A 25,627-nucleotide genomic window follows, 5' to 3' on the forward strand; every position below is an offset into this window, starting at 1 on the left:
ACAGAATCATACCATTAATGACTTTTTTAAAATTTATTTCCATAAGTATATGTTGTCAATCTTTGCAAAACCTTATATCTCCCAACACTTATTTATATCAATTTTTATATATTTTTGGACAATCAATTAGCCATGGTGCAAAGAGAAAAGCCAGCACATGATTTGAAATGGGAAATAGCAAAAAAAGAGAATTTGAATACTCTTAACTTTTTTAGCAATTAAATAAAACTAGTAGGTCACAGTTTGGACTATTATGTCCCCAGAAGGAAATTTATCTATATATAAAAAAAAATCAAGTTTGTTTCCTTTCAAATTATTATTTTCAATGCACTAAGTACATATAAGAAAATCAACTGATGTGGTTTTCGAAAAATTCACGGAAATTGAAAGAAGACCTTCGGGTTATTCTCAATTTCGGTAACGCCATTTTCCTTCAACTCAGATCCTTGAGCAGACATTTAAGTCTCATTAATGATACATGTGTTAGAAAGATTAATTTGTTCACAATTCGCATACTTTAAAGCATAAGTTGGAAATGGCTTTTTGAAAAACATTAGTGCTTTTTATTTTGGATAACATCTGTGCCTGCATCAGTAGTTTCTTTAGATGTAAAGGGCTGCAGACGTTATATCGCATATTTTAACTCCAAAACTCTTGATGAATGGCCCTCAGGATATCTGGCACTTGAAAAGCGGAACACCAATAAAAAGGTTTTATAAAAAGACTTAAGGCTTTTACCGAACTTCCTTCTGGTTACAATGATTACTTTGTGTAAGAAGCTCCTAAGTATAAAAAATGTGTAATAAGAAAATTCTTTTAAGTTCTTAAACAAACTATAATAATGCAATTTTGAAAAAACTGTTGACTCGTATGTTGCCGGTAGATTTTGAAACAACTGATGTCCAAAAACTACATACTTATCAAAAAGCCTATTTACCCCTTAACGCTTGGACTTTCTATTTTTTTGTGATAGTACTAATTAATTTTTCTAGAAATTAATATGATGGGGGGAAAAAAATGTAAATTTATTACATATTTTTAAGGATTTTTTTACAAATGTTACAAATTTAAAGCTTCTGTAGAGTAAAATTTTAAAAAATAATTTTTTTTAACCAGAATGTTTCTTACACTTATACATCCTTCGAATTTTCTGAACATCTTGATGTGATACCGTATCCCTTTGTCCAAGAGATACTCCAGGCCTTTTAGGCACTATTGTAGGCTGGCCATTAACTGAGAAAGCGTTCGATGAATAATGCATTACGCTTCCATAATCGTATTGAATTCCTAATCCGTCTGTATCAGTTTTTGTTGCTTTGGCAAAATTACTCTCTCGTCCTAATAATTAATAATAACAAATCAGTAAAAATAAGATTGGAACAAATAAATTAATATGGTGGTAAAAAAACTTCAATACCTGGCTGTATATTGCCATAATTAACTGTAACAAAATCGTCTCGTTCCCAACGGTTTTGTTCGTGCAAGAATCCTAGAGCGTGCATCATTTCATGCATAACGGTTCCTTTCAAGCTAAGACAGCCAGGTGATTGTAAATTTAACTCTTGTGGTCCGCCAATTCTGCCAACTGGGGACCAACAACCACTGTTATCACTCTTTATTACAATATAGTCCTTTTCGTTAGTTCTTGGTACAAATCTAGCAAACAAAAATATTCGTAACATGATGATAACTTGTAGCCTAATTGTAAGAAATGCGAAGATACGAGGAACTTAATGCAAGATTAAATATAACTAATTGAACAATAACATTAAGTTTGTTTTATAGTATTAATAAAATTAACTACTGTATGATAGAGGCTAAAAACAAGCCTTTTAATAATGTCCTTAATTAATTCCACCCTTCGTGCTCTTCCATTCTTTTAAAAACTATTACTTAGAGAGAACAGGATACTTTCTAATTCATTTAAGTAATTTGTATGTCTTCAAAAGGCTAGATAAGTTAGGGATTCCTAACCAACAAAAACCAAGTTGTAATGATGTGCGCTATCTACCACATTATTTAAAACATGTCTGAATATTGCTCTCAAAGATTAGTAAAGAAAATGCGAGATGGGAGATAACGATAAAAAATGGCGTTTTATTAGTAATTATTATTTGCCAATGACCAGGTGATCTAATTATAAGGGAGAGAGGACATTACCTATATGTTTTGCAAATTAACAGATGAATATCAATTCAAAATTAACATGAATAGACGGGATACCTTGCCACTTCAAAGGGAGTGAACCAGATATGATTATTGGGCTTCAGTTTAAAACAGTTAATCAGTTCAAATAATTCGTTCAATATTTATCAAGCGTTAAATGATATCCCGACAATAACAGCTTAAACTTCAAAAATACCTTCCACATTATAATTACTGAGATTATAATGAGAAAGACTATAACCAAACGCCTGCTAACATCGAAATGGACTTTTGGAAGCACTCAGCAAGGAAGTCCAGGAGAGAAAGGATTAAAAAGAAGAATATTACACGCATGATGAACGTCAAGGAAACTCTTCCAGAAATAATAGAGAAGCAGCGGTTTCAACGGTTTGAGCATGTGGAAAGGACGATAATGGAAAGAATAAGATAATACAATTTTTGAATATGAAGAAAAGATTTCTCAGGAGAAATCGGATGAATGAGATGTAAGAGAATTCGGTTTAACATGAATTGAGCGAAGAGCAATCGTTGGGCATAACGGTATGGAAAAAAGTCATAGATTAGAGTAGAGGAGATCTACTAAAAATTGAACAAAGAATTAATTAATAAATTTCCAGACATTCGGATGTTAAGAAAACACTTTTTTTGGCTAACTAAAAAAAGTTATTAACCATAAGATAGTTTATTTACTGTATTTTTCTTCTACTTACCTTACACAGGTGTTTTTATGATATTCCTTAATGGCTTCTTCAATCATACCTCTATCTTGTGGATTAAAATTTCCTCCAAAAACATAAGGTACCCGACCATTTGGCCATCTCGCAGTACCAGCTCTTAAACCATTTCTACCAATTTGTGGCGGAAAAAGAATGTCGCCTTCAGCATAATTACCAAGTTCCTCAGGATTTAGTTTACTTGATGGTGTCCATTTTGACACCGCTTCTCCAGTTTTTTTATCTGGTTGTTTGTAAAGTTTTTCACCAAAACCGTTTAAATATTCCATAACTCCTAGATCTTCATCGTCAGCATCGTCATTGATAAAGTTGGTTAAAAAAAAACTTGGTCTAGCAATTGAATTACAGGTTAAAAATACAATTACAAGAAAACAGTACATATTGTGAAATATTCCTTAGAATACTAAGCCTGTTGAATAAATACTTTTAATTATCTATTACAAAAGGTAGCAGATAGGCTCTCTGGAAATATCAACATCCGGCCAACTGAGAAAAACACAATTACTTAGAATTCATGCATAATTATCTTTAAAGGAAATTAATAATATGTTTACAAGTTGATGAATGACCTGTAAAGTACCCGATTTGATAATATAGTTTTTAGTAAAAACTTTATGCTTGCATGTGATAAATATTGTTAATAGAACAGCGATCCATAATATTGATAAACTACGCACACTCACTCACACGGCCCTCTAATAACAATTGGTATTTCTTATTATTTAAATACTGTTTGTTTTAAGGTTTTATGTATCATCTCAAGTTATCATACAATGAATTTTTCAATTAAGTAAGCATGAAAGTTAATTTCTATTCAGAAATGCAGAAAATATACCGAACCTGGAGTTTTGAGTAGATAGATATTACCATCCCAATATTTTCCATTTATCTGTATGACAATTTTGGAATTATTGATATTCATTCAAATATAGAGATAGTATCTACAATTGTGCAAAATTTCATGCAGTTTGAGACAGTAGATAGCCTAATATTTTGGTAGTTTGTGAAAGAACTAAGATGAGAAACAAAGTCCAAAAGGATAAAGGATCAATAATAAAAAATTACATAAAAGATTTTTAATGTCATTCGCTCTAAAACTTGGTTTATTTAATGTTTTTTTTACCCCAATTCTAAGTTCAATCTTTAAAATTTTTGCAAAAGATTTAAATGATAACATTATAGATATTAAAAAATATAATACTTATAAATAATAATAATAATGTCTCGCAATATTTAATCACTTCCTTCTTTACTTCTATCAGATTTTTTTGATTTTTTCTTTTTGTGACTTCTATGACCAGGGCTTCTACTACGACTTTTATGCTTTCTGGATCTTCTTTCACGATCACCGCTTCTACTTCTTGACCTGTGTCTGTGCCTGTTTCAGAAGAGTATTACAAGAATAATTTAAGAAAGTATTTATTTTATTAGAGACTGGCAAAAGTTTGAGATGTTATTTTTTTTTTTTCTTTAATCTCACTATAATTAGAAGTTTACCAAGTATATATTTGCCAAATAATTCAGTTATTTTGTAAAATTCGGACTACTTTAAAAAAAAAGGCCATCAAGTGCTTTCCGAAGTGAAGAAGTTGAGATGAAAACCGTGTTTCTGTAGGGATGCAATGGAACAATTGAACCTGGATTGTAAGCTTCATCCACAATCACGTAAATTGTGTAGTTCTGAAAACAGCCGATAATGATCCTTGCATCTAGAAAATTATCTTAGGAGTAAAGCCTCTCAATTGTAAAACTACCATTTGTCGGCAATCGACTTGGCTTCCACAAGCCGCACGCCTTTTGAAGACAGAAACTTTTCTTCAAAGATTCGTTTTACCATGTCAGATTTTATTTTTTTTGTAAAAAAAGTGGATTTATGGAGGAAAACGAACAAAAACACGCATTACATATGGTCAGATGATATCCAAGTTCTATTCACCTGGAATGTATCCACTTCGTTTCCACTCAGAAATGTCCTTTTTGGATTCGCAAAAGAGTACTCTTTGACAAGACAATGCTAACATTTATCAAATGTACTCATAAATCGAAGATTTGATTACGCTTTTTTCTTCAGCTTCTATTTAGCCTAACCTCTACTCCCTGCTCTTCCATATATATATATATATATATGTAAAAAAAATGAAAATAAATACAAATACGAAGGAGGTGAAATCTGGTTTTAAGGAATTTTTTTATTTTTCCGAGACTGCTCTTGATATCGGAAGAATATAGATTGTTGGGTCAAAGGTGGGTTCAATTTAAGGAAAATAGTCGCCTGGATTTCGAGAAGTAACTAAATAAGTGAATAAACAAGAAGTTTTAAATTTTAAGATGAAATTTGCAGATATTTGTTCCACCTTAGCGCATTACAGGAAAGAGAGCCTTACCTTTCTTTATGCCTCTCTCTATCTCGCTCCTTCTCTTTCAAACTTTTCTCCATAGGTTCTTGTTTTATGGTTATACCACCAGGTAGCTCTGTTTCTTTACCCACGGAATTATTCTGTAACCAAAATCATAAAAGGATATGAGCGTGTATAAAATACAAAATTAAAAAAAAAACACACACAAACAAATGTGAATAATCAGGTTTGGAAAAAGGTTTGTTATTAATATAATTAAGGACAATTTGTTTAATAAAAGATAATTGATTCAATTACTAACATGCAACTTGTCATATTTGGATCTTTTGGAATGATCTAGGATTAGAGGACTATCATGGGAGGATTTTTTATCACGATGTCTTGATCTCCATGCCTATTGGAAAATTTTAATATTCAGAAAAATATAATTAGAATCAACATTACACTGTACAACCAAATTATTGATGTAATTTTGATAAAATATCTGAAAAAAATATTGCAATTATTCATTTAAATTAAAAAATATTGGAGTTAAAATTATTTGTTTGAGTTCAAGGGTTGAATTCTCTAAACCAGTGGTACTCAATCTATGGTTCCCGACCATGTTTGTTCTGTATTAAATAAAATAAAATAATATAATAATAATAATAATAATAATAATTAACATCTTCCTGATTTTTAATATTACCTAGTTCTAGTTTTTGAGCAAGTAGAACTAGATTATCGATTATTTTAATTTTTGGTCAGCATGTTACCTCAATCACCTATGAGGTGTCGCACAGGTATAATGTTTGAATACCATTGCTCTACACCCAAGTAATGAATCAATATCTGATGATGGACAAAAATCCGAAACCCGGTAAGAATCAATAAAAACATGCGTGTTTAGACTAAATCCAAACGTATTTATTATTATTATTTTTTAATTTCCCTATAAATTTTATAAACTATTAATTTTGGATTCAAGTATTTCACGTTACAAAATTTCTAAAATACATATTTTTTATTTACTCCTAGCTTTCAACATTGTATTGTAATAGAATATTTCATGATGAGTCATATCAAAAAATGTTTTAATTGGATTACACTTAATTGTTTAAAAAACAAGGGACTTAACTATTGACGAAGCAGATACACGTCTAGCAGTAATCCTTTGTTTTCATTTTTTAACGTACTGTCACTAAGAGCTGGACATTTGTCTTTGTAAATTCACTGCACATTGTGAATATTAACTCTACAGATAATTAATTAATTTACTCTACATATTAAGTATTAATAATACTATTAGCTTCAAATTGTATACTTGTTATTTATAAGGTCGAATATGTTTAAAAAAAAAAAATAAATAATAATCTTGAGGTGCAAGGCCGATTAAGCACAATTTCTTTTCTTACGCAATGGATAAAATAAAAGGTGATCATCAGTTTTAAACCAACTTATTAATTAAATTAGTACCTCCTTTTAAATTAGATTAATTCATTCAGACTGATTCATGCTAAAATACAACTTACCTGGTTACTCCACTGAACTTCCTGGGTGGGTTCATATGACTGATAATAAGGATCGACATCAGCGTTATAAAAATCTGTGTTGTACGGAGCATGCGTTGGATAACTGTGGAAATGAAACTATTATTAAATTTAAACAAATATATACTCTATAACAAATATATTCGAGGGCAATTCAAATATAAACATTTTTAACTGAATAACATTATTTAGTTAATGTTTCCTTCACGATTCCCTTTTTCAAAAATACATTTTCATCATGTGATGTAAAGTTCCTTGAATTTTTTACGGCCTACGCCTACTTCGAAATTTCTTTGCTAAATAAAACGCCTGCATTTTGTCAGGGTTCTCAAACGTTTCCTGAATCTAGTTAAAACAAGGGTGAATACATGCCATCAATAGGGATGGCACCTATTTTTTTGATGTTGAGCTAATGATGAAGAAAGGTCACTCACTTCCATACCACTCCAACGAACTCTCAAAAAGCGCCTGAAAATTCTCATCTGTCTCCTATCACCGTAGGACAACATCCACCGTATAATTGAATTTACCCCTTATTATGGAAGGGTAGCTCGGTGCAATGCACTGAGGTCATGAATTTATCGGGTTTGAACCACCTAGATTTTCACTTCCTAAGAAACTCATAAGCTCATTAACAGGTGAAGTCATCATCTATTTTCAGACGGAGTTATACTCTAACAGGGGATCTCCCACTTTTCTGCGCTTATAACCGCTAAACTTTCAAAATTCTCTTTTATCCGCCTGACCCCTAACTTAACAAAACCAGCTCATTCCTCATTTTCTTATAGCCCCATTAGTTTACTTCCGTTACTGTGTACAACATAATTCCACTTCTAAACCCTGTTAGTTCTTCTCTATATATTTCATGACTACCTATTTGGATTCCCTAAGTTATTGATTTACTAATCCATTAAGCTCAATGAATCATTGACAACACTGCAATCTCTTTTGAGCGGACGTAGCTACTGCCACGAGGCTTCCTGGACATATCTCTCTTTCTCTCTGCAGCGAAAACTCAAGGACATCCTTACTACCACCTTATTACCTCATCCTCAAATCATATCTTGCTGATCGTTACTATAAGAGTGTTCAAGGTTCCTGCTTTTTTCCCATGTTCCCTATTCCCGCAAGGGAGCCAATCCTTTACATGAATTACATACTGACCTTCTACTACACCCAAATACCCGCACCTTCACCTCCCGCCGACAATATCTCCTAATAATGATCCTATCATAACAATTAGCCACCTCAATAACCTCGAACCCTGACTCCAGAAGTGGAGAATCAAAGATAATCGATACCATTCCTAACTTAAACGAAAAATCTTTCCTTTCAACCATTTAAACCACATTACTCTTTCTAATATGAAAATTCGTTACTTGGACTACATCTGGACAAACCACTAACTTGGTATCCCTTAGTTGGACTAAAACGAACTGAATAAAACAACAGATAATAAATAAAGCTGCTAAAAAAGTTTGAAAAAGACACTACGCCACAAAACTATAAAGCACTCACTATTAACTCCTACATGGACAAACAAAATAGAACTATCAGGACAGCTGATAATCGGAGCTTTATTGCATCTTATCCATTCAATTCAAAATCCTACATCCCCTAATCAATGTTCCTTTTTTTTTTTTTTTTTTGTCTCTAACATTATACACAACGATCTTCGAATTCCCTTCGTCTATTACGATTTCTCAAATTCCATTCCCAACTACTCTTTCAATTAAATCTATTAATTCAAGCACTCTTTACCACTTCTCTCTTTATTACACCATCCCGGCGATTTATGCCTCATGATTATTAGAGTACGTAACCACGGCCTTGAGATACAACTGTGAACTTCCTGCTGTAACGGCTTATTATGATTGTCATCACGGAAGGCCATTGTTCACACCAGACAAATAAGTAAGTGTTTGCTGGCTTTTAGACAACCAGTGCACTCGCTCACTTGCGATATATGTGCAGTCTACTGATCTATAAAGCATGTGCTATCGTGAAGTTGTAAAAGTCTTAAAAATAATAGTTAAAACAAAATAAAGCTCATTTTGAATCAAATTATTCGATCGATCAGAAGATTGATTGATTAATGGTTTTTTAATAATCATAACTGCAACAACTTGACTAATTGCTTTTGTTGTTAGTGCAGTAATAAAGTTTTCTCCTAAAGGCTTTCTTTGATTATTGTTTCTTTGACCAAAGAACAGTTCTTTGGCGCCACTTCTCAGTGCACCATTGGTTGTTCCCCTAAAGGTATCTCTTTTTATTACCGCAAAAGGTAAGAGCTCAAAGAGGCTCCAATTATTATTGAAAGAAAATAAGTTAATTATTTATTTATCAAACGAGAATATTATTTTTTTTTAAATATTCTTTTTTTTTTACCCCTCATCACTAACTAATAAATAAAATAAATTATAAGGATTAAATGTACCACTTAATCATACAGTTTAAAACAGGTTATTTTCGATGAAAGGAAACTTTTTTTTTAAATCCAACGAGGCACACAATGTCTCTTTAACTGAAAAATAAAGTAATATAAACACTTACGAAGTTACAACTGACGGCATTGGAGGTTGAGTTGTGTCAAAACCTGGAGGAGGAACGGACAAATCAAAACCTTTTCTCCCATAGTCTCGCCTATCCGCAGTCATGACCTGTCGAAAAAATTTACTAAGCATTTTTTTAAATAAAATTAATAAACAATAAACCAAGTGGCGAGCATACTTGAATAGCATTTTCTTTTGGAGGCGAGTCTGTAGTCCTTCGAGATGCTACTCCTGAACTACCTATAACATCTATTACTCCACATCTTCTTGGACCTGGTGGTGGACCGGCTTTACGAGTAATTACACCTGGTGGACCTCCAACCACAACTGTGCTGTTCATGCTTGCATATTTTGAATTATCATTTACTATTGTCAACGTTGGATTACTTCTTGGCACTCCCAAACCACCAAGACCCACTCCTGACTCATGGACTCTCATTTGTTTTTGCCTTTCACAATAGGCTCGCCAGGTCTCCTCATTAAAACCATAATTGAAATAATCTAAAATGAAAAAAGAGGGAAACCGCTTAATTTTTATTGAAAATTAAAAAATTACTATTTTAAAATAAACTTTCTATATTTAATTATTTACCAGTTATATCTGCGCCAGGCTTTCTCCAAGGCTTTTCTTCTAGTGCATCAATACTAAATTCATGAGCTGCAATCCCATTTATACTGCCAATGCTTTCAAATTCTTCAATAGAAAATTTACCAGGTTGTTGCTGTAACAGAAGTCAGGAGAACATTGGTCTAGATAAAGTTAATGTTTGAAGAAGATTCAATTACTTCCAGCTGTAATGGCATATTATGACTGTAAACACGGAAGGCTATGAGGTACACATCAGACAAAAAAGTACGTGCAAGCGTATGAGTTACAACTTCTGGTTGTTATTGTAGAACAATTTTGTATTTTAGGATAAATAAAAAATAAACAATCGACTATTTTTAACTAAATGACTTGAAATTACAATTAACTCTTTTATTATTGTGATAACAAGTCATCATTATGCAATATTGCAATAGTTTTTGTAAGGCATACACGTGTATTATTTTATAGACAAAATGAAGTTTATTTTATTTTATTTTTTAACAAATACCTTATTCAACTTATCAATTCCAGAGGACAGTACAGCTCCTCTCTTGATATTTAAGTTTGGGTATTGTGGGGCGGTCTTAATGTCCCCAATAGTTACATGAACATCATCATCACTATCGTCTTCTTCTTCTTCCTCTTCCTCCTCCTCTTCTCCATCACCAGTTTTTCGGCCTATTCCATAAATTATTATAAATTTAGAAAAAAGATGTAACAACACCCAAAATTAAGGATAAGTTACAAACATGAGCAGTACATACAACCCTGAATGAGATATTAAACTTTTTATATTTATATTTTAAACTTTTTATTTCCCAGTGTGTTGGGAAATGGATACACTAGAGTTCAAAAACGAAAAATAGCATCATATTTCTTTTGGTAGCAACCTAGTAAACTTGGTTAATAATGAACTTTTTTGCCTTTGGACTGAGGTTTTCACCTTCCAAATGCTACGACTAATTAAATTAATTAGTTGGATGTGCTTCTGAGGCATTTTCCTCCGCTGTAAATGAGGTCATTTGATGGTAACAAGGGGAAGGTTTCTAAGCGACCTTTGTGCTTGGACACTTCAACAATTGATGAATGATTCTTTATTTTAAACATTTCTATGCTCAATATAAAACCAACCCACAAATAAAAACCAACGAAACGAATAAAGACATAATGACTGGATTAGACTTATTTCTGTAGAAAAACATAATGTTTACAGGTCAAAATAAAGCAAGTAAAAATTATTTTATCACCTTCCTGTCCAATCTCTTCTGGTTGTTCACCAGTCAGTTCTGTTGCAGGTTCGGCAGCATCCTTGTTTTCTGAGTCCTTAGGTTCTTCAGTTGTGTCTTGATTTATCTACAAAATGTTGAAGATCATTTTATCCAAAAGAGTTACAATTAAGCTGCCGACTAAGTTTACCTAAAAATTTACCTCTGCATCTTCAGGAGGGAAAGGATTAGTAGGTAATTCCTCAGGTGTATTGTCCTTAGACTCTCCTTCTTGTACAGATTTTTCAGTCTGTTCAGATTGTTCATTTTCATTTGTAGAATCGCCATAAAGCCACTGATCTTCGTTCATAGAATCATCAGCATCAGCCATTTTCAAAAAAAAATATTTTTTTAGTCCCGTGGACACAGATGGTTTTTAAAGAAAACTCGATATTTACAAAAAAACGGAAGGCATGAACAAAAAACTGTATCATAAAACTGTAATCATCTTACGGCATTTACACAAATACATATTAAAACTTAAATTGTTCACTTGAAAACGCTGGAAATCCAAACGAAACATTAACGTAACACTGCCCTATTAGCAAGCCGACTTCACTTAACCAAACGATCTAAACTCTGAATGATCTAGAATCCGATCATAGAACTGATATCAGGAATACCAACTTTGAAAAAATGTACACTCACGTGAATTAATCTAATTTTTCTAGGCTATTATGAAAACTTTCTATTTTTAAATTGAAATTAGTAATGATATAACTACTATTTTTTTTTTACAAATGCCATCCTTTTTTTGAATTAGAATAAATGTGAACTTGTCAAAATATAACCTTTTGGCTGCAGGTTCATGTAGGTTCCAGAGTACAGAGCAGGTAGAATCACGAAATTTGGAATCAAGCGTACAATAGCGGCTTTATTTCGGGTTAATTGAATTTTAGTTGTGACAAATCATCTTATACCATGTCTATTGAAATAGAATCTGCTGAGTAAGTATTACTCGGACATCATATATTAATCGCTTAATATACTTTATTAAGTTTTTTTATTATTTTTTTTTAGTGTAGTGAGGCTTATTCAGCAATATCTGAAAGAATCAAATTTGTTTAAAACATTACAAGTATTGCAGGTAATAAAAATTATTATTAGATGTTATTTTCAGTTCTTGAGCTTGGTATTGATATAATTTTTTCACTTAATTCTTTTATCTTCAATGTCAAAGTTGACTTTAAGATAACGTACCCCTTAGTACCAACAAGATGTGTTGTCACAGAACTGTAGAGAGAGTTGGCTGATTCATTTACGTTTAATAATTGAATTAACAAGGTTCTAAACAGTCTTAAATCAAGTTACAAACAAAATTGTACTCAGTATTTCTTGCATCGTTGCTTAATGAAACCTGATAACCAACATTCATTAAATTCATAATGTTGCGAATGCTATTATATGTTTCAAAGAAGGCTTTTAAAACAACTGGCGCTAAAATAAATAAAGGAAAAAAACAACGCAATTGATTCACTGAATCAATCATGGCTCTTGACTATGATTGCCGAAAGAAATTTTATATCTGATATCAATAAAAAAAGTTATGAAGCATTCATTAAAAAATGTCTTATTTTGTAACAGGAAGAAACGGGAGTTTCGTTGAATACTGTAGATAGTATTGATGGATTTGTTTCTGATATCAACAATGGCCATTGGGATACTGTTCTGAAAGCCATTCAGTCTCTGAAGTTACCGGATAGCAAACTTATCGATCTCTATGAGCAGGTATTTTAAGATTATTTTATTATCTTTTTAATATTAGAGCTCCAAGTAGTTTCAGAGTTTAGGGCTAAAGATCTTAAGGCGTTACTTTTAGTGAAATTCAGTGGTGAACGCGCGACTAAAGCTTTTGCCCAGAAGTATCGAGGTGGAGATGCATTATAATGGATTCTTCTGTTTGTAGTATAGCCGTTGTTAATTAAATTTCTATATGTTTCTCAGGTTGTGTTAGAGTTAATAGAGCTTAGAGAATTGGGTGCTGCAAGATCTCTTTTGAGGCAAACCGATCCAATGATAGTGATGAAGCAGCAAGAACCTGATAGATATATTCACTTAGGTAGGTTATCGTAGCTTTTTTTTTTTTCTTGTTTTTCCGTGTTTGTCTAAATCATGTAAGCTGTTTTTTTTTTTTTTCAGAAAATTTACTTGCACGATCTTACTTTGATCCCCGAGAGGCTTATGCCGATGGCACATCTAAGGAGAAAAGACGTGCGGCTATTGCTCAAGCCTTGTCCGGAGAAGTATCTGTTGTACCTTCATCTCGTCTCCTGGCATTATTGGCTCAAGCTCTTAAATGGCAACAACACCAGGGTCTTCTACCACCAGGAACTACGATAGATTTGTTTAGAGGAAAAGCAGCTATTAGAGATCAAGATGATGAAAAATTTCCTACTCAGCTTTCAAAACAAATAAAGTTTGGACATAAATCTCATGTCGAATGTGCATGTTTTTCACCTGATGGTCAATATCTAGTTAGTGGAAGTGTTGATGGTTTCATAGAAGTGTGGAATTTTACTACAGGAAAAATTAGAAAGGATCTTAAATATCAAGCTCAGGTAATTTTTTTTGTTTTTAATATGGTTGAACCTAGAAGTTTTAATTTTATTGTGAAGAGTGAACGCCATAATAGCCTAGCCACCGATGTGAAGAAGAAAATGTCAACATTTCTCTTCAAAAATAATAATTTTAATTTATTAGTCAAATATATTCTGCGAAGAATGTTTACTTTATAGTTTACTTTTCTGCTTATAATGGACCTTGATATTTAATCGATATGACAGTTGGGGAATTTTACCAAACAACGTTCTCAAACCCTGATATTTTTTAGAATGAGAACCATTGCTTCTAGAAAACATCTGTCACACCTAAATAAATGAATGTAGTGTAAAAGTTTACGAGTTTAAATTTTCAATTTAGGACAACTTCATGATGATGGAAGTAGCAGTTTTAGCTCTTGCTTTTAGCAGAGATTCAGAAATGCTTGCAAGTGGTTCGCAAGATGGTAGGATTAAAGTGTGGAAAATAACTACTGGACAATGTCTCAGAAAATTTGAAAAAGGCCACAATAAAGGAATTACTTGTATCCAATTTTCTAGAGATAATAGTCAAATTTTAACAGCATCGTTTGACACAACAATAAGGTAGGTTATCTGACATATAGGTAGACTTGTTTTTTCAACTATTAATAGTTTTTGTTTTTCTAATTTAGAGTTCATGGTTTAAAATCTGGGAAATCCCTTAAAGAATTTCGTGGTCACAATTCATTTGTTAATGATGCTGTATTTACATCAGATGGTCATAATATTATCAGGTAGTAACTTGAATTTTCAGTATTGATAATTTTTTACTAATATCATTTATATCATTAAGATTGTCTAAGGGTGAGTTAATTGTTGTCAAATTTTCACTAACTGGGTTAAACAGAAATAATTTGAGTAGTTGCTCAGTAAAGAAATGTAAGATGTCACTTGAATGAAGATTTTCTTCGTGTATCTTACAACCCTGCTCAAGCAGGAAAAAGCCTCGAATTGTTATGGTTTAAATCATCCTTTACTTACAATTAGGCTAAGAATTTTCTGGAAACATAGAGAAAAACTCATTTTCCATTTATTCTAGACCTGTAACTCCAATAGAATAGGGCACTCAACCATTCTCCCTGTAATAACAAATTTGTAATTTATAAGTCTCTAGGCGATTCCAAATGTAGCTAATCGTATTTTAAGTTTTTAATGCTAATGTAAGTAGCTAATATATTCATGATGATTAAATTTTCCTTGAAATGCTTGTTGCATGAATAAAAAATGCAATTTAACTGTTACAATTCACATTTTATAAATATACATTTTTAGTGCATCTTCTGATGGAACTGTGAAAGTGTGGAGTATAAAATCTACAGAATGTTTAAATACATTTAAATCATTAGGGGCAGGTGATGTTAGAGTTAACAGTGTACATTTACTTCCGAAAAATCAAGAACATTTTGTAGTTTGTAACAAAACTAATACAGTAGTCATCATGAATATGCAAGGCCAGGTGAGAAAATATTTTTTTATTCATTTTAATGTTGAATAGGAAAGTAAGTCCATGCATTGCGGCGAACTGGCATTCTACCGGACTGTCAAACCACCCTCACCCCCAAAAGTGCCCCTAATTCATTTCAGAATGATGTTTCTAATAAAAGTATAGAACTGTTTGTGTCCCACAATTACGTATACAAACTTTAAAGAAAATCCAAAAAGCGAATTTTTCCTCTACAGCCGTAAACTCATTGTAATATATAAGTAAAATATATCTAATATATATATCATTATTTACAGTTATGTATATCTATTAAAAAGCAGACCTCTAATGATGAGGGCTGTTCAATCATAATTCAGCATTCTGAGTATTTGTTTTTTGTTAAGATCATTTCCGATTTTTAGTCTTACCAAGTATGAACATACTCCAAATAAATGATTCTTGAGTTAAATAATTGTTCCATAATAAGAGCTACCTCTTTTACAGATCGTACGTTCATTTTCCAGCGGTAAAAGAGAAGGAGGTGAATTTGTTTGTGCCACTCTGTCACCCAGAGGTGAATGGATTTATTGTGTCGGTGAAGATTTAGTGCTTTATTGTTTTTCAGTTACTTCAGGAAAACTAGAAAGAACCTTAAATGTAATATTAGTATTTTTTTGTTTTAATGTTTGTTCTATTTTGTTTCTTTATATATGTCTTTATATTGAAATGAATCCAGGTTCATGAAAAAGACGTTATTGGAGTATGCCATCATCCCCATCAGAATCTCTTATGTACGTACAGCGAAGATGGTTTGTTGAGATTGTGGAAACCATAAATTCTTATTTAATCAATAAAATTAATCCAATTAAAAAAAGAAGGTAATTTATTTTCTCTGAAGTATATATGTATTTGTAACTTATGAATGTTTTATTTTTCTTAAATAATTTTTATTTACTCCTGCGTTTTTTTTTTATTTTACAATTTTTGATTGATTTCACAAAAATTGCATTCTCTTGTAAATTTTAATTATTGTATTAAAAGAGATTCGTGTGTAAAGACTTATGTGCAGGAATATTCATGTGAAAATAATGAAACTAAAGAGACTTTAGGCAGCCTTTTTTGCTCACATGACTATAGGCCTACTCTATCATACAATTTATTAAAAATCGCTTTAAAAAAATATTTTTTAATTAACTATAACATATTGGCTTTTACATGTTTTGATGCTTCAAGTGTCTACTCTTTAGGTGACTTTTTTGATTTTTCAAGTAATATTTGGCTACTATTAGTTTTTTTAGTGTTCAAATTTTCATTTAAATTTTCCTGCGGTATTTTTTATGTATTTTTTTATACTTACATATAAAACGTACAATCACAAAAATGTGTTATTGTATCAACTTTCCTTCCTAATGTTCTTTTTTTGCTGATGGAACACGTGTTGAACACATTTATTATAATTGTGGTGTCGATAATTGAACTTAATTATCTGACTGCTGGCTCTTCGGTTTTCAAATTTCCTTAAGTGAAATTGTACGAAGTAGAGCTTTTCGAAATTTTTCGTCGAAACTAGGTTCCAGAATGGAATGGAACAATGAATCCTTTCTCCGATATTACAGAACTAACAATGGGTATCTTTAGGCTAGTCGCCATTCTGGGGGTCATTCAGCCAAGCATTAAGTACTTGGGCTGAGAAATTTACCCTTAGTTCATCGTCCGAGCAGAAACTAACGCAATAAGAAAATGTGTCAAGTAAAACTACGAAGAAGTATGGGATGCAGGTGATAGTGATCGTTCCCAACAGCAAGACTGAATCGGTGATTCGAACATGTTAACACCTCGAATCCGAGGAGAGATATAGGAGGCACCAATACACCTGTAAAAGGACTTGCGATGGTTCATTCAAAGGAGATTTGAATGCCTGGGTAGTTACTACTAAATGTTGTAGAAAGATTTACTCTCAGAATGTGGGACTTCTCAGAATCACAATTCAAACATAGTAACCTCCTCTGGAATGAGTTTGGGGGCACTAATAATCTATGCACTAACATACAAACATTCTTTTAAAAGTTCTCATTTACAAAATTAATTAAATAAGTAAATCTTCAAGAATTTATTACAAGAGATTGTTAAATGCTGTGAGATAAATCTACATTTTAGCTACTTTCTTTCCGATTTTCCAATAACAATGGCTCCTTTACGAGGTTTTACCTTTGTTGGGCGAAATGTCTGCCACGCTTTCTCTAAAATTGTGTAAGGTTTTTCTACCGCAATTATTTCTTCATTATCTGGCATTGCAACAAAATAACCTAGAATTTTACCAATATTTCAAATTATGATAAAAAGTAACAACTAGTAAATTCTTTCATTCAGTTTGACAACCATTAACCGTTGGAAGGAATAGGATATCTTGCAACAGGCTACACGTGGGTTTCGAACTGGGGACAAGTGTCAAATGCGTTTTGTAAGTACAATTCCGCGTTTCATAACCTCTACGCCAAGGCACGTCCCCATTGAGTTTTGTATTATTTGTGTTTTTTAGAGAATTAAGACTTCAAATGTGTACGAAATTTATAACAGGGACAGGGTTAAAAAGAAGAAATTATAAAAGCAATTTACTTTTTCATATCTCAGCTTTGAACTTCGACCCACGCTTCATTTGTGACGTAAGCAAAAATAGAAGAGTTTTATTCGAAAAAAGAACATTTACCTGGAAACCAATAAGGTGGTTGGGAGCCTCTCATTTGTACTTGAGAAGCTGTGAACGGCCCTTCTGAGGTTAACATTACTTTAAAAGTTGCTGCTTCCTCAGTTTGTGAATCAGAAAAACCTAACAGGTCGTACTCATCCTCTGTACTTTCTTCTTGTACTGTTACAAAGTTAAACATGATTAAGAAAAAATTAGCACTAATTTTCAGCTAACATTGATTATTTTGTTCATAAACTTACAGTTTGCTTCAGGTAAAGAGAATTTGTTTTCTCCATCAGGTCTTAAAAAATCTAAATGTGCAGCATCTTCTTCTCTAGGTGGTTGCTTAGGTGTTGTTATAGTCGCTGGAAGAGGCACTACATCTTCCTTTTAGTAAACATTTTTAACAATTGTAATTTGTATCACAGGGATGATCATACACTCACACTAATGAGAAGAACCTCAGAGTTTTTAAAAAGAACAAAAAGTCAGAATGTAAACGTTATCTATACAAAGTTATACTTTCAACAAAGAATATCAAGAAATAGAGAATTATATTTCTTATTTAATTTTCTATACAAATAAACTAAAAACATAAATATACAATAAGTGCGCTTGTCAGTTTTTGACATACTAGGCACTTATGACAAGCGTATTAGGCCATTAAGGCATGAGGACTTCTTCTCTAATTGCCCAGTCAGCATTCAGTTGTGCGGCTATCATCGCTTCAGAAGTCTCAGCAAATTAGTGTGGTTAGTGGGGTAAGTTGAGGTTGAGAGATTTCTCTAAGTTGGAGACGAAGAGAAAAACATCAGGATTACGTGGATGATGAGCTTATAAATAATGGAGAGCTTTGACATTGTGCGTATGGTTTTATTTTTTGTAGAGATTGAGTGCGATATATGTTTGATAGACAACCTGTGCAATTATAACATATACACCCATATTAAAGCTAGTTGAAAAATGTATGATTGTCAATTGTCCGTGTTACCTTCTGGTTTGTGTTGCAGGATTAAAAATAATCCTATTAAATTAAAAAATATGTCCAGAAAACATAACTAGAACAATTGCCATCAAACGAATACAATTATTTACCGGTTTTTTCTTAGAAGCAGAAGTTATCTCAATAACATGTTTGCCATAATGTTTTTGGAATAAAGATTCATAGATTTCTCTTGGTGGATTCGATAGACCAGCACCTTTTTCTTCAGAATGTAACATAGCCGCTGCCACTTCTGGTGGTACATCTTCTTCTTTCTATAAAAATTTAGATCAAATTGAGTAAAAAAAAGATTTTGACTGGAAAATTTACTTATTCTATAATTTAATTTGTTAACATGACAAATCTAATTTGGAGTTCAGATAAAAATGATTAGGTTAAAATGATTATTAATAATCAAATTTAGTGACTATTTCTGTATTAAGCAAATTACTTAACTATACTTAGTAATAAGTGGTACTAGTTAAACAAAAAAAAATATTTACAAATTATAATTTTCATACTAACTTCCATCATTTTCTCCACTGTGGCTGTTATATTTTTTTGGACAGCATGTTTAAAAGATAGTTCAGGTTGAATTGTTATTCCATCGCACTTTTTGTCTGTTTTATGAGTATAAGAAAAAATCATTTGGGCATCTGCATGTTCAGCATCTATTAGTTCTTCTAATTTTTCAATAAGTTTTGTTTCATCTTGATTACTATCTAAATCTTGATTTAAAACTTCTTCTTCTTCTTGTTGCTCTTCTATAACGTCCTAAAATGATTCATTGTATAGATTGTTCTATTGTAAATGTGTGCTTTTAATAAACATCAAAAATATTAGGGAATTAAAAACAGTTGATCAACTGGACTGTGGTATGACAGGCTTTAGAATCAGATTTCCTTTAGAATTTTACAGAGAGTTCTGAAGTAATAAAATTTAAGACCAGGGTTCAAATCCTTGCTAACTATCCTACCCTTTGGAGACTAAGAGTACTCTAGGAGTAGGAAGCCTCTTCAATTCACTGTAGTGTGACCTTATATTTTGATGCACCTTAAATTAAAAAAAAAAAAAAAATACTTCGAAAAACTTGCGTAGTATCATCTTTGAAATGTGTCAGCTGCTACTATCCAGAAACAAAACAGGGAACTAACATTTTTCGATTTATTAATCCTTATTAAGGACGGTCACCTAATTGAATTTGATAAAATCAGTAACTCAAATTAATTTGTACAAACAGAATGTTTTATAAATGTTGGAACCTGAGCAGACCCTCCCACACAATTTTGAAATGTACGCGCAGGTGTTTTGGCTTAAAGACAGTTAAAAACCTCAGAATTCTAATGAATAAATATTAACTTCTATTGGAACGTAGTTCAAACGGTACAATATTTAACAAAATAGAACAGGTTTAGGAATGTTCTAAAATAACAGTTACGTTGATCTAGTCAATGTAGGAGGCCTGTGCATTAAAATTTAGAATGATTATACAAAAAGCTAAAAAGAGGAAAAAAATCTCAAACTTTTTTTGAAAGTAATGAAAAATTTATTTCAAGAGAAGGAAAATAGAATATTTTTTACTTACACTTTGAATTGAAGTGGGACCTGAAATAAAACCAAGAGATTTTTAATGTTAAAAAATAAAAATAAAATAAAATATTTAACTAGTTAAAAAACTAACACGGAACACTTTGATTGCTTCTTACAGGCTGAGATGTGGATGGTTCATCAGGAAAAAGATTTCTTCTAACTTTTCTACGATGGGCTAGCTTTGCCGTTTCATCCTGACTTTGCCTCCCTGAACAAATTTTTGAAACATAAATAATGTAGTTCAAAATAGTTTTTGAGGTTCAAAATAGTTTCACCCACATGAAATATGAAAATAGAAATGGTAATGAAGTTCTCAAGACGGTTTAATGATTGTTATCTTATTCTTTTAAAAATTGGTTAAAATATTCAACTTTTTTATCAAACATTTTAATTGTGAAATATTCATAAAAGTTGGAATCGTTGCTAAGTTCGTTCCTCGTCAGATTGTAGACAATAATTTTTAAATAGTTTTGGTTTCCTTTGTCAATAAGTCTATGTTTGTCTTAACAATGTACTGTGGAATGAACTTCATTTTCTCAATTTAAAAGTTATCAGGATTATTAAAAATTTGAGTATGCCTAGTAATTTCTTTTGAGTTAAACAATTGAGGAAAACAAAAACAGAAATAAATAAAAATTTTTAAGATTTAATTTAAATTTGTGTACGTTAATGTAATTGCCACTTACTTGACGGTAGACAAATGTTTCTTCTTGGAGTACTTTGGGGTATACTTTGAGGCTGACTTGTTTCATCTATTTGAGTAACTTCCTGAAATTACGAAAATATAATGGTACAGTTTTAAAACAAATGTCTGCATAAAGTTTAACATAACTTAATTTTAAGTCCAAAACTAGTACAATAATCCAATAAGAAATATTTTATAACGCTTAACGTGAGCCGCACGCACGCACACACACAGCAAACTGCATTTCTAACGTATACTATTCGTATGGTTTTTGTGATTAAAAATGACCGCGTGATATACCGGAAGCTTATCACGCCTTACCGAAGTCGAGCCTGTAGCCGCATACTATAAAAAAACAAGCAGCTCATAAAGTAAAAACCCAGAAAATTCTTTTGCGAAACATACAACCATTAGTTGTAATTCGTGAACTTCGGAATAAGTTTATTCGTGGACCGCATAATGTAAAATGCTAATTATATGACAATTCTGAAATGTAATTTGCGGTTAGAGGTGAGGACCGCAAAGGTAATTATAATAAATAAAATGTTAATACGAGATGATGGGTAACGAAGGGTTCAAATATCTTCTACGAAAATGTGGCTGTCCGTACCGGTCAGGGACACAATTAACATGCACGATGGAACGGATAAAATCAAAGATTTCCGCTAAGAACTTCGCGTAGTTAGAGTCCGTCATAATTTTATAGGAAACTGTAAAGGAATTATTTTTCTATTTATAAATACCTGTGTTGCCTGATTCTCTAAGCTGGAGACCATTGAATTTACTTGAGTGTCTATTAATGCCCCTAAAATATTTTTTTTTTATATATAAATATGATGAATTAAAACTGTTTCATGTTTATTTATAGTATTGCTTACATTTTCCCGACTGAGACAATTATTACGATGAGTGCGGAGTGTGTACGTGAATCATTTTAACAAATAAATCTCAGCTAGTCTTAATATTTAAATTTTGTTTCAAGTTTAAAAAAAAAATGAGGGTCGCCTTATCTCTCCTAGATTCTCGGAGTGTTACGCATCTTAATTCAGATTTTCTCAGATTGGACATTAAAAATCTCCGATCAGAAGTTTAAGTCTGGTGCTCATCTACAAACGTTGCAAACATGGAAATATGCGAATAAATTTTAATATAAATCAGTGTTCAAAATATTTCGAATACATGCTCTTGTTTTATGTTTTTCAATGAAGGCTGATTTACATATGTGTTAATCAAAAGCAAAATTCACACACAAACAAGTTTGGATACTAAAGGTATTTTAAGCAATTGTAAAAAAATATAATGTCAAGGCAGGAAAAATAGAAACAAAAAAATCGAGCCTTGAAAAACCCATTTCATTGTAACACAAAAAGCTAATGGTCTCAAAGAAAGCATCAACAAATAAAGTTTACTGGTTTGGTCGTTTATTAGTCAATATATGCATATTTATTTTTTTTTATGTGGGCGCTTTCTTTTTCCAAAACAAATCACTTCGCACAATGTTTTCTACGTGAGCAAATGTATGTGACAATGTATTGGTTCGGACGAGACCCAAAAGTGTTATGTCCACTCGATATACCACCGTACAAAACTTTATTTTTGAAAATTTGATGTTGAAAAATTTATAAAACAGTAAAAACTTGCAAAGAAAATAAGGTTAAATTAGCTTATTGTTACAATTTCAAATCGGGTGAGTAAAAGATAAATGGTTGACAATTCGATTTGTCGTCAGATATAAAAAAGACACCTTAAGAGATCTAACTATTTAACTAAAGCTTGCTCTCCTTTAAAACTCAAACAGAAATGTTTTTTTAAAACCCGATGGAATTTAATCTATGATATTGTTGCAAATGTTAAGTAGGCACAAATGAATGAAAATTAAAGCCATTTTATTTGTTGCGGTTAGTTTTCCAATAATAGAGAAACAAGTTACTGTCTTATTAACTAATTCTTCTCGCTGATCCGTACCAAGTCGCGGGAAAGGCAGAATATGAACTTGAAGTGAGTTGAAAAATGTATATCTGAATGTACCTTACATTTAGCAAAAGGCAATACACTTTTAATAAAATCAATTTTGAAACTTGCCCTGTTCCTCTTCTTCTACTTTTCTCATTTGATACTCCACCACATGTTTTGGTGCATTAAGATCAATTAATTTCTCTAAAATATCAAATTCACTGGCACCAATCATATATTTTTTTATTTCCTTTACTTGTTGTAATGCTTTGTCATCTTCATCCTGTAATTTTTTTTTATAGAGAAAAAGGATTTATAATACTTTTATAATAACAGGTTTATAAGTATTATTTTTTTTAAAGGGCTTCTTCCTTTGATATCTTTTATGTTTAATATAGCCAAAATATGTGATATATAATTTTTTCCTCCATTAGTTTTATAATTATGTTCTTAAATTTCTCTCAACCTATGATTGATAAGGGCAGAAAAAAATAATAGGAAAAGAAGAAAGAAACAAAAGGGCCGCATTTACCATTAAGATGAGCTGGAACCACACATAACATATATCTGTCTTTACAAAAACATTTTTTTAATTGGTTACAATGTGGAGCACGTATTTTTAGAGCCATGTTACATACACCACGATCGAATTTACTGGATGAGGAGGAGCGGAGAGATGTAGGAGCACGTAATAATTAACAAAAGTCTAATAAAAACAAACTTGATAGTAAACTATTAAATTTAAAATATACAACAGTGAATTTTAAAATATTTACTCTCAATTTTTTCCTTAATCTGATATACTGCGTAACAGTTTCATTCAAACACTGAAAATTTCTATGATAATTCGAGCCGTTGAACAAAACAAAGAAAACCCTCTTAGCTAGTTTGAAGATGTAGTTAGAGAAATTGCTAAGACAAAACCACGACAAAAAATTAGTTGTTCATTTTTTATTCTGTGTTTGGATCTTACTAAAAACAAGACTTTTTTTATGGCCCTTACAATACAGAAAATAAGGTTGTATAAAATAGACTACCAAGAATAAACAAGAAACTCATCTTATTCTTTGTTTCCTACCATATTTACCGGAACTTTAATTATTCTGGACCTTTATTTAGAGAAAATAGATTTTATTCTCACCAATTGATTGCTTTTTTTCTCTCAGTCATCTGATTTAGAATTTTCTTTGGCCGACATAACAAGTTTCATCAAGGTAGAGAAGAAGTTAGAGTTGAAAAAATTCTTTAACCGCCGTTCTGTATCAAATGTTATATGTATGCACTAATTTGATCAATCAAACCGTGAGATTTAAACTGAAGAAGTTTATAATAAAATAACAGGATAAATCAACAGACATGTTCTTCTATAATTGTACTTGCTTATCCTTCGCCTCTATGCCGACTTAATGAAACTCTACTCCTAATTATTCTATTCTCCGTACGTCTATGTTAAAATTCATTTTATTGGTTTATAGGAGATTATGGTTGTCTGCATTATGCTTCCTGAATGTGGTGCTATTTTAATTTAATACAGTTTAATACAGCAAATGAGGAAGTTATAAAACAATCATGATTATTTTGCTTCGTTTAAAACATAATTCTTCGAAATCTGGACAGAATCAATTGCAAATGCGACCCTTTGTCTAGTAGTGTAGATTATTCTAATATATCTTTGCAAAAATCACCTCAAGCCTAATTTCCACCTCATACTGCCAACAGCTAGGGCCTTGTATTTTACATGTTTCTTTGAGTCCAACCTCGATTTCCTGCTTAACCAAATAATATATTCTAAATATATCCACCTAATTTTAGGTAATAAAGTTACTATATCCATAAAAGGATATTCTAAAGTTACCATAAGAGGTACAAAGAGGAAATTTAATCAACAACTTTTTAAGATTCTTAATTGGAATTTCCAGTTCCGATAATTATAATAGGAGATATAAAAGAAGTAACCATCGACAATTTTATAAAGAATGAACGATACTCAATAAATTTTTAATAATGAAATTAAAACTAGTCAAAATTATTTTTGAAAAGGAAAAAATTCTCTAGCTCTTAACCATTATACATTACTTCTGCAGGAAATTGCTTGGTAAACATATATAGAGTTAAAGAGAAAAAGGGAAGCCCTCCAATTAAATCTACTTTTTCTTTATAATTAAAAACAAAACAAATTACAATTTCACATGGGTCTGTCGATTTTGGCAAATCACAGTTCAAGCGAGAAATCTGCGGTGCACATGGTTTTGCCTGTTGTCGATTTCTCTGCGCTGAAAGGGGTGTCACCCTCCTTGCGAAATTTCTTTCAGGTCTCTGCTGTCTCATTTTCTCTTAAAAGTACTAAAATAATTTAGATAATAGACAACACTCACTAAACTAAAAAAAATACAGGTAAGTTTATGTTACTAAATTAAAAATTTTACATCATCTGATTTTAATGTATTAAATATAATTTAAATTTAATTGATATTATTTTGTCCCATTTCTCTTGGAACATTTGAAATAGGCAAATGTTTAATCAACATACTTCACTG

The 25,627-nt window shown here is 31.6% G+C and overlaps 4 protein-coding genes across 7 annotated transcripts; 1 reads left to right on the plus strand and 3 right to left on the minus strand.

Moving 5' to 3' along the window:
- Positions 1–1,004: 1,004 nt before the first annotated feature.
- LOC141447814 (zinc metalloproteinase nas-7-like) lies at positions 1,005–3,843 on the minus strand. The gene is made up of 3 exons (XM_074115675.1): positions 2,877–3,843; positions 1,418–1,656; positions 1,005–1,338 (listed from the first exon to the last, which is right to left on the minus strand). Exons 1-3 carry the CDS (start codon positions 3,278–3,280, stop codon positions 1,109–1,111), a joined length of 873 nt encoding a protein of 290 aa, XP_073971776.1. The 5' UTR covers positions 3,281–3,843; the 3' UTR covers positions 1,005–1,108.
- A 130-nt stretch (positions 3,844–3,973) lies between these two features.
- Positions 3,974–11,829, minus strand: LOC141447809 (uncharacterized). 2 transcript variants are annotated; one of them, XM_074115660.1, is made up of 10 exons: positions 11,356–11,829; positions 11,175–11,280; positions 10,436–10,605; positions 9,931–10,060; positions 9,517–9,839; positions 9,340–9,446; positions 6,769–6,871; positions 5,559–5,651; positions 5,285–5,397; positions 3,974–4,278 (listed from the first exon to the last, which is right to left on the minus strand). In XM_074115660.1, exons 1-10 carry the CDS (start codon positions 11,521–11,523, stop codon positions 4,134–4,136), a joined length of 1,458 nt encoding a protein of 485 aa, XP_073971761.1. In that variant the 5' UTR covers positions 11,524–11,829; the 3' UTR covers positions 3,974–4,133. The 2 variants fall into 2 exon arrangements, with proteins under 2 accessions (XP_073971761.1, XP_073971762.1); XM_074115661.1 differs by lacking the exon at positions 5,559–5,651 and having other exon boundaries at positions 11,356–11,816.
- A 138-nt stretch (positions 11,830–11,967) lies between these two features.
- Positions 11,968–20,705, plus strand: Smu1 (Smu1 spliceosomal factor). Of its 2 annotated transcripts, XM_074115657.1 has the most exons (11): positions 11,968–12,139; positions 12,213–12,279; positions 12,777–12,920; positions 13,137–13,251; positions 13,332–13,750; positions 14,112–14,335; positions 14,404–14,505; positions 15,044–15,227; positions 15,699–15,851; positions 15,931–16,072; positions 20,571–20,705. In XM_074115657.1, the coding sequence occupies exons 1-10, from the start codon at positions 12,114–12,116 to the stop codon at positions 16,027–16,029; spliced, it is 1,533 nt and encodes a 510-aa protein (XP_073971758.1). In that variant the 5' UTR covers positions 11,968–12,113; the 3' UTR covers positions 16,030–16,072; positions 20,571–20,705. The 2 variants fall into 2 exon arrangements, with proteins under 2 accessions (XP_073971758.1, XP_073971757.1); XM_074115656.1 differs by lacking the exon at positions 20,571–20,705 and having other exon boundaries at positions 15,931–16,575.
- On the minus strand, positions 17,281–25,527 carry LOC141447808 (uncharacterized). Of its 2 annotated transcripts, XM_074115658.1 has the most exons (12): positions 25,272–25,527; positions 24,776–24,856; positions 23,220–23,373; positions 21,881–21,942; positions 21,139–21,220; positions 20,544–20,660; positions 20,448–20,467; positions 19,388–19,636; positions 18,976–19,137; positions 18,141–18,267; positions 17,902–18,060; positions 17,281–17,500 (listed from the first exon to the last, which is right to left on the minus strand). In XM_074115658.1, the coding sequence occupies exons 1-12, from the start codon at positions 25,416–25,418 to the stop codon at positions 17,352–17,354; spliced, it is 1,509 nt and encodes a 502-aa protein (XP_073971759.1). In that variant the 5' UTR covers positions 25,419–25,527; the 3' UTR covers positions 17,281–17,351. The 2 variants fall into 2 exon arrangements, with proteins under 2 accessions (XP_073971759.1, XP_073971760.1); XM_074115659.1 differs by lacking the exon at positions 24,776–24,856 and having other exon boundaries at positions 25,272–25,525.
- Positions 25,528–25,627: the final 100 nt, after the last annotated feature.

The sequence above is a fragment of the Rhodnius prolixus genome, unplaced genomic scaffold, assembly GCF_049639745.1.
Source record: "Rhodnius prolixus isolate KJV_2025 unplaced genomic scaffold, Rpr scaffold_13, whole genome shotgun sequence".
Taxonomy (NCBI): Eukaryota; Metazoa; Arthropoda; class Insecta; order Hemiptera; family Reduviidae; genus Rhodnius; species Rhodnius prolixus.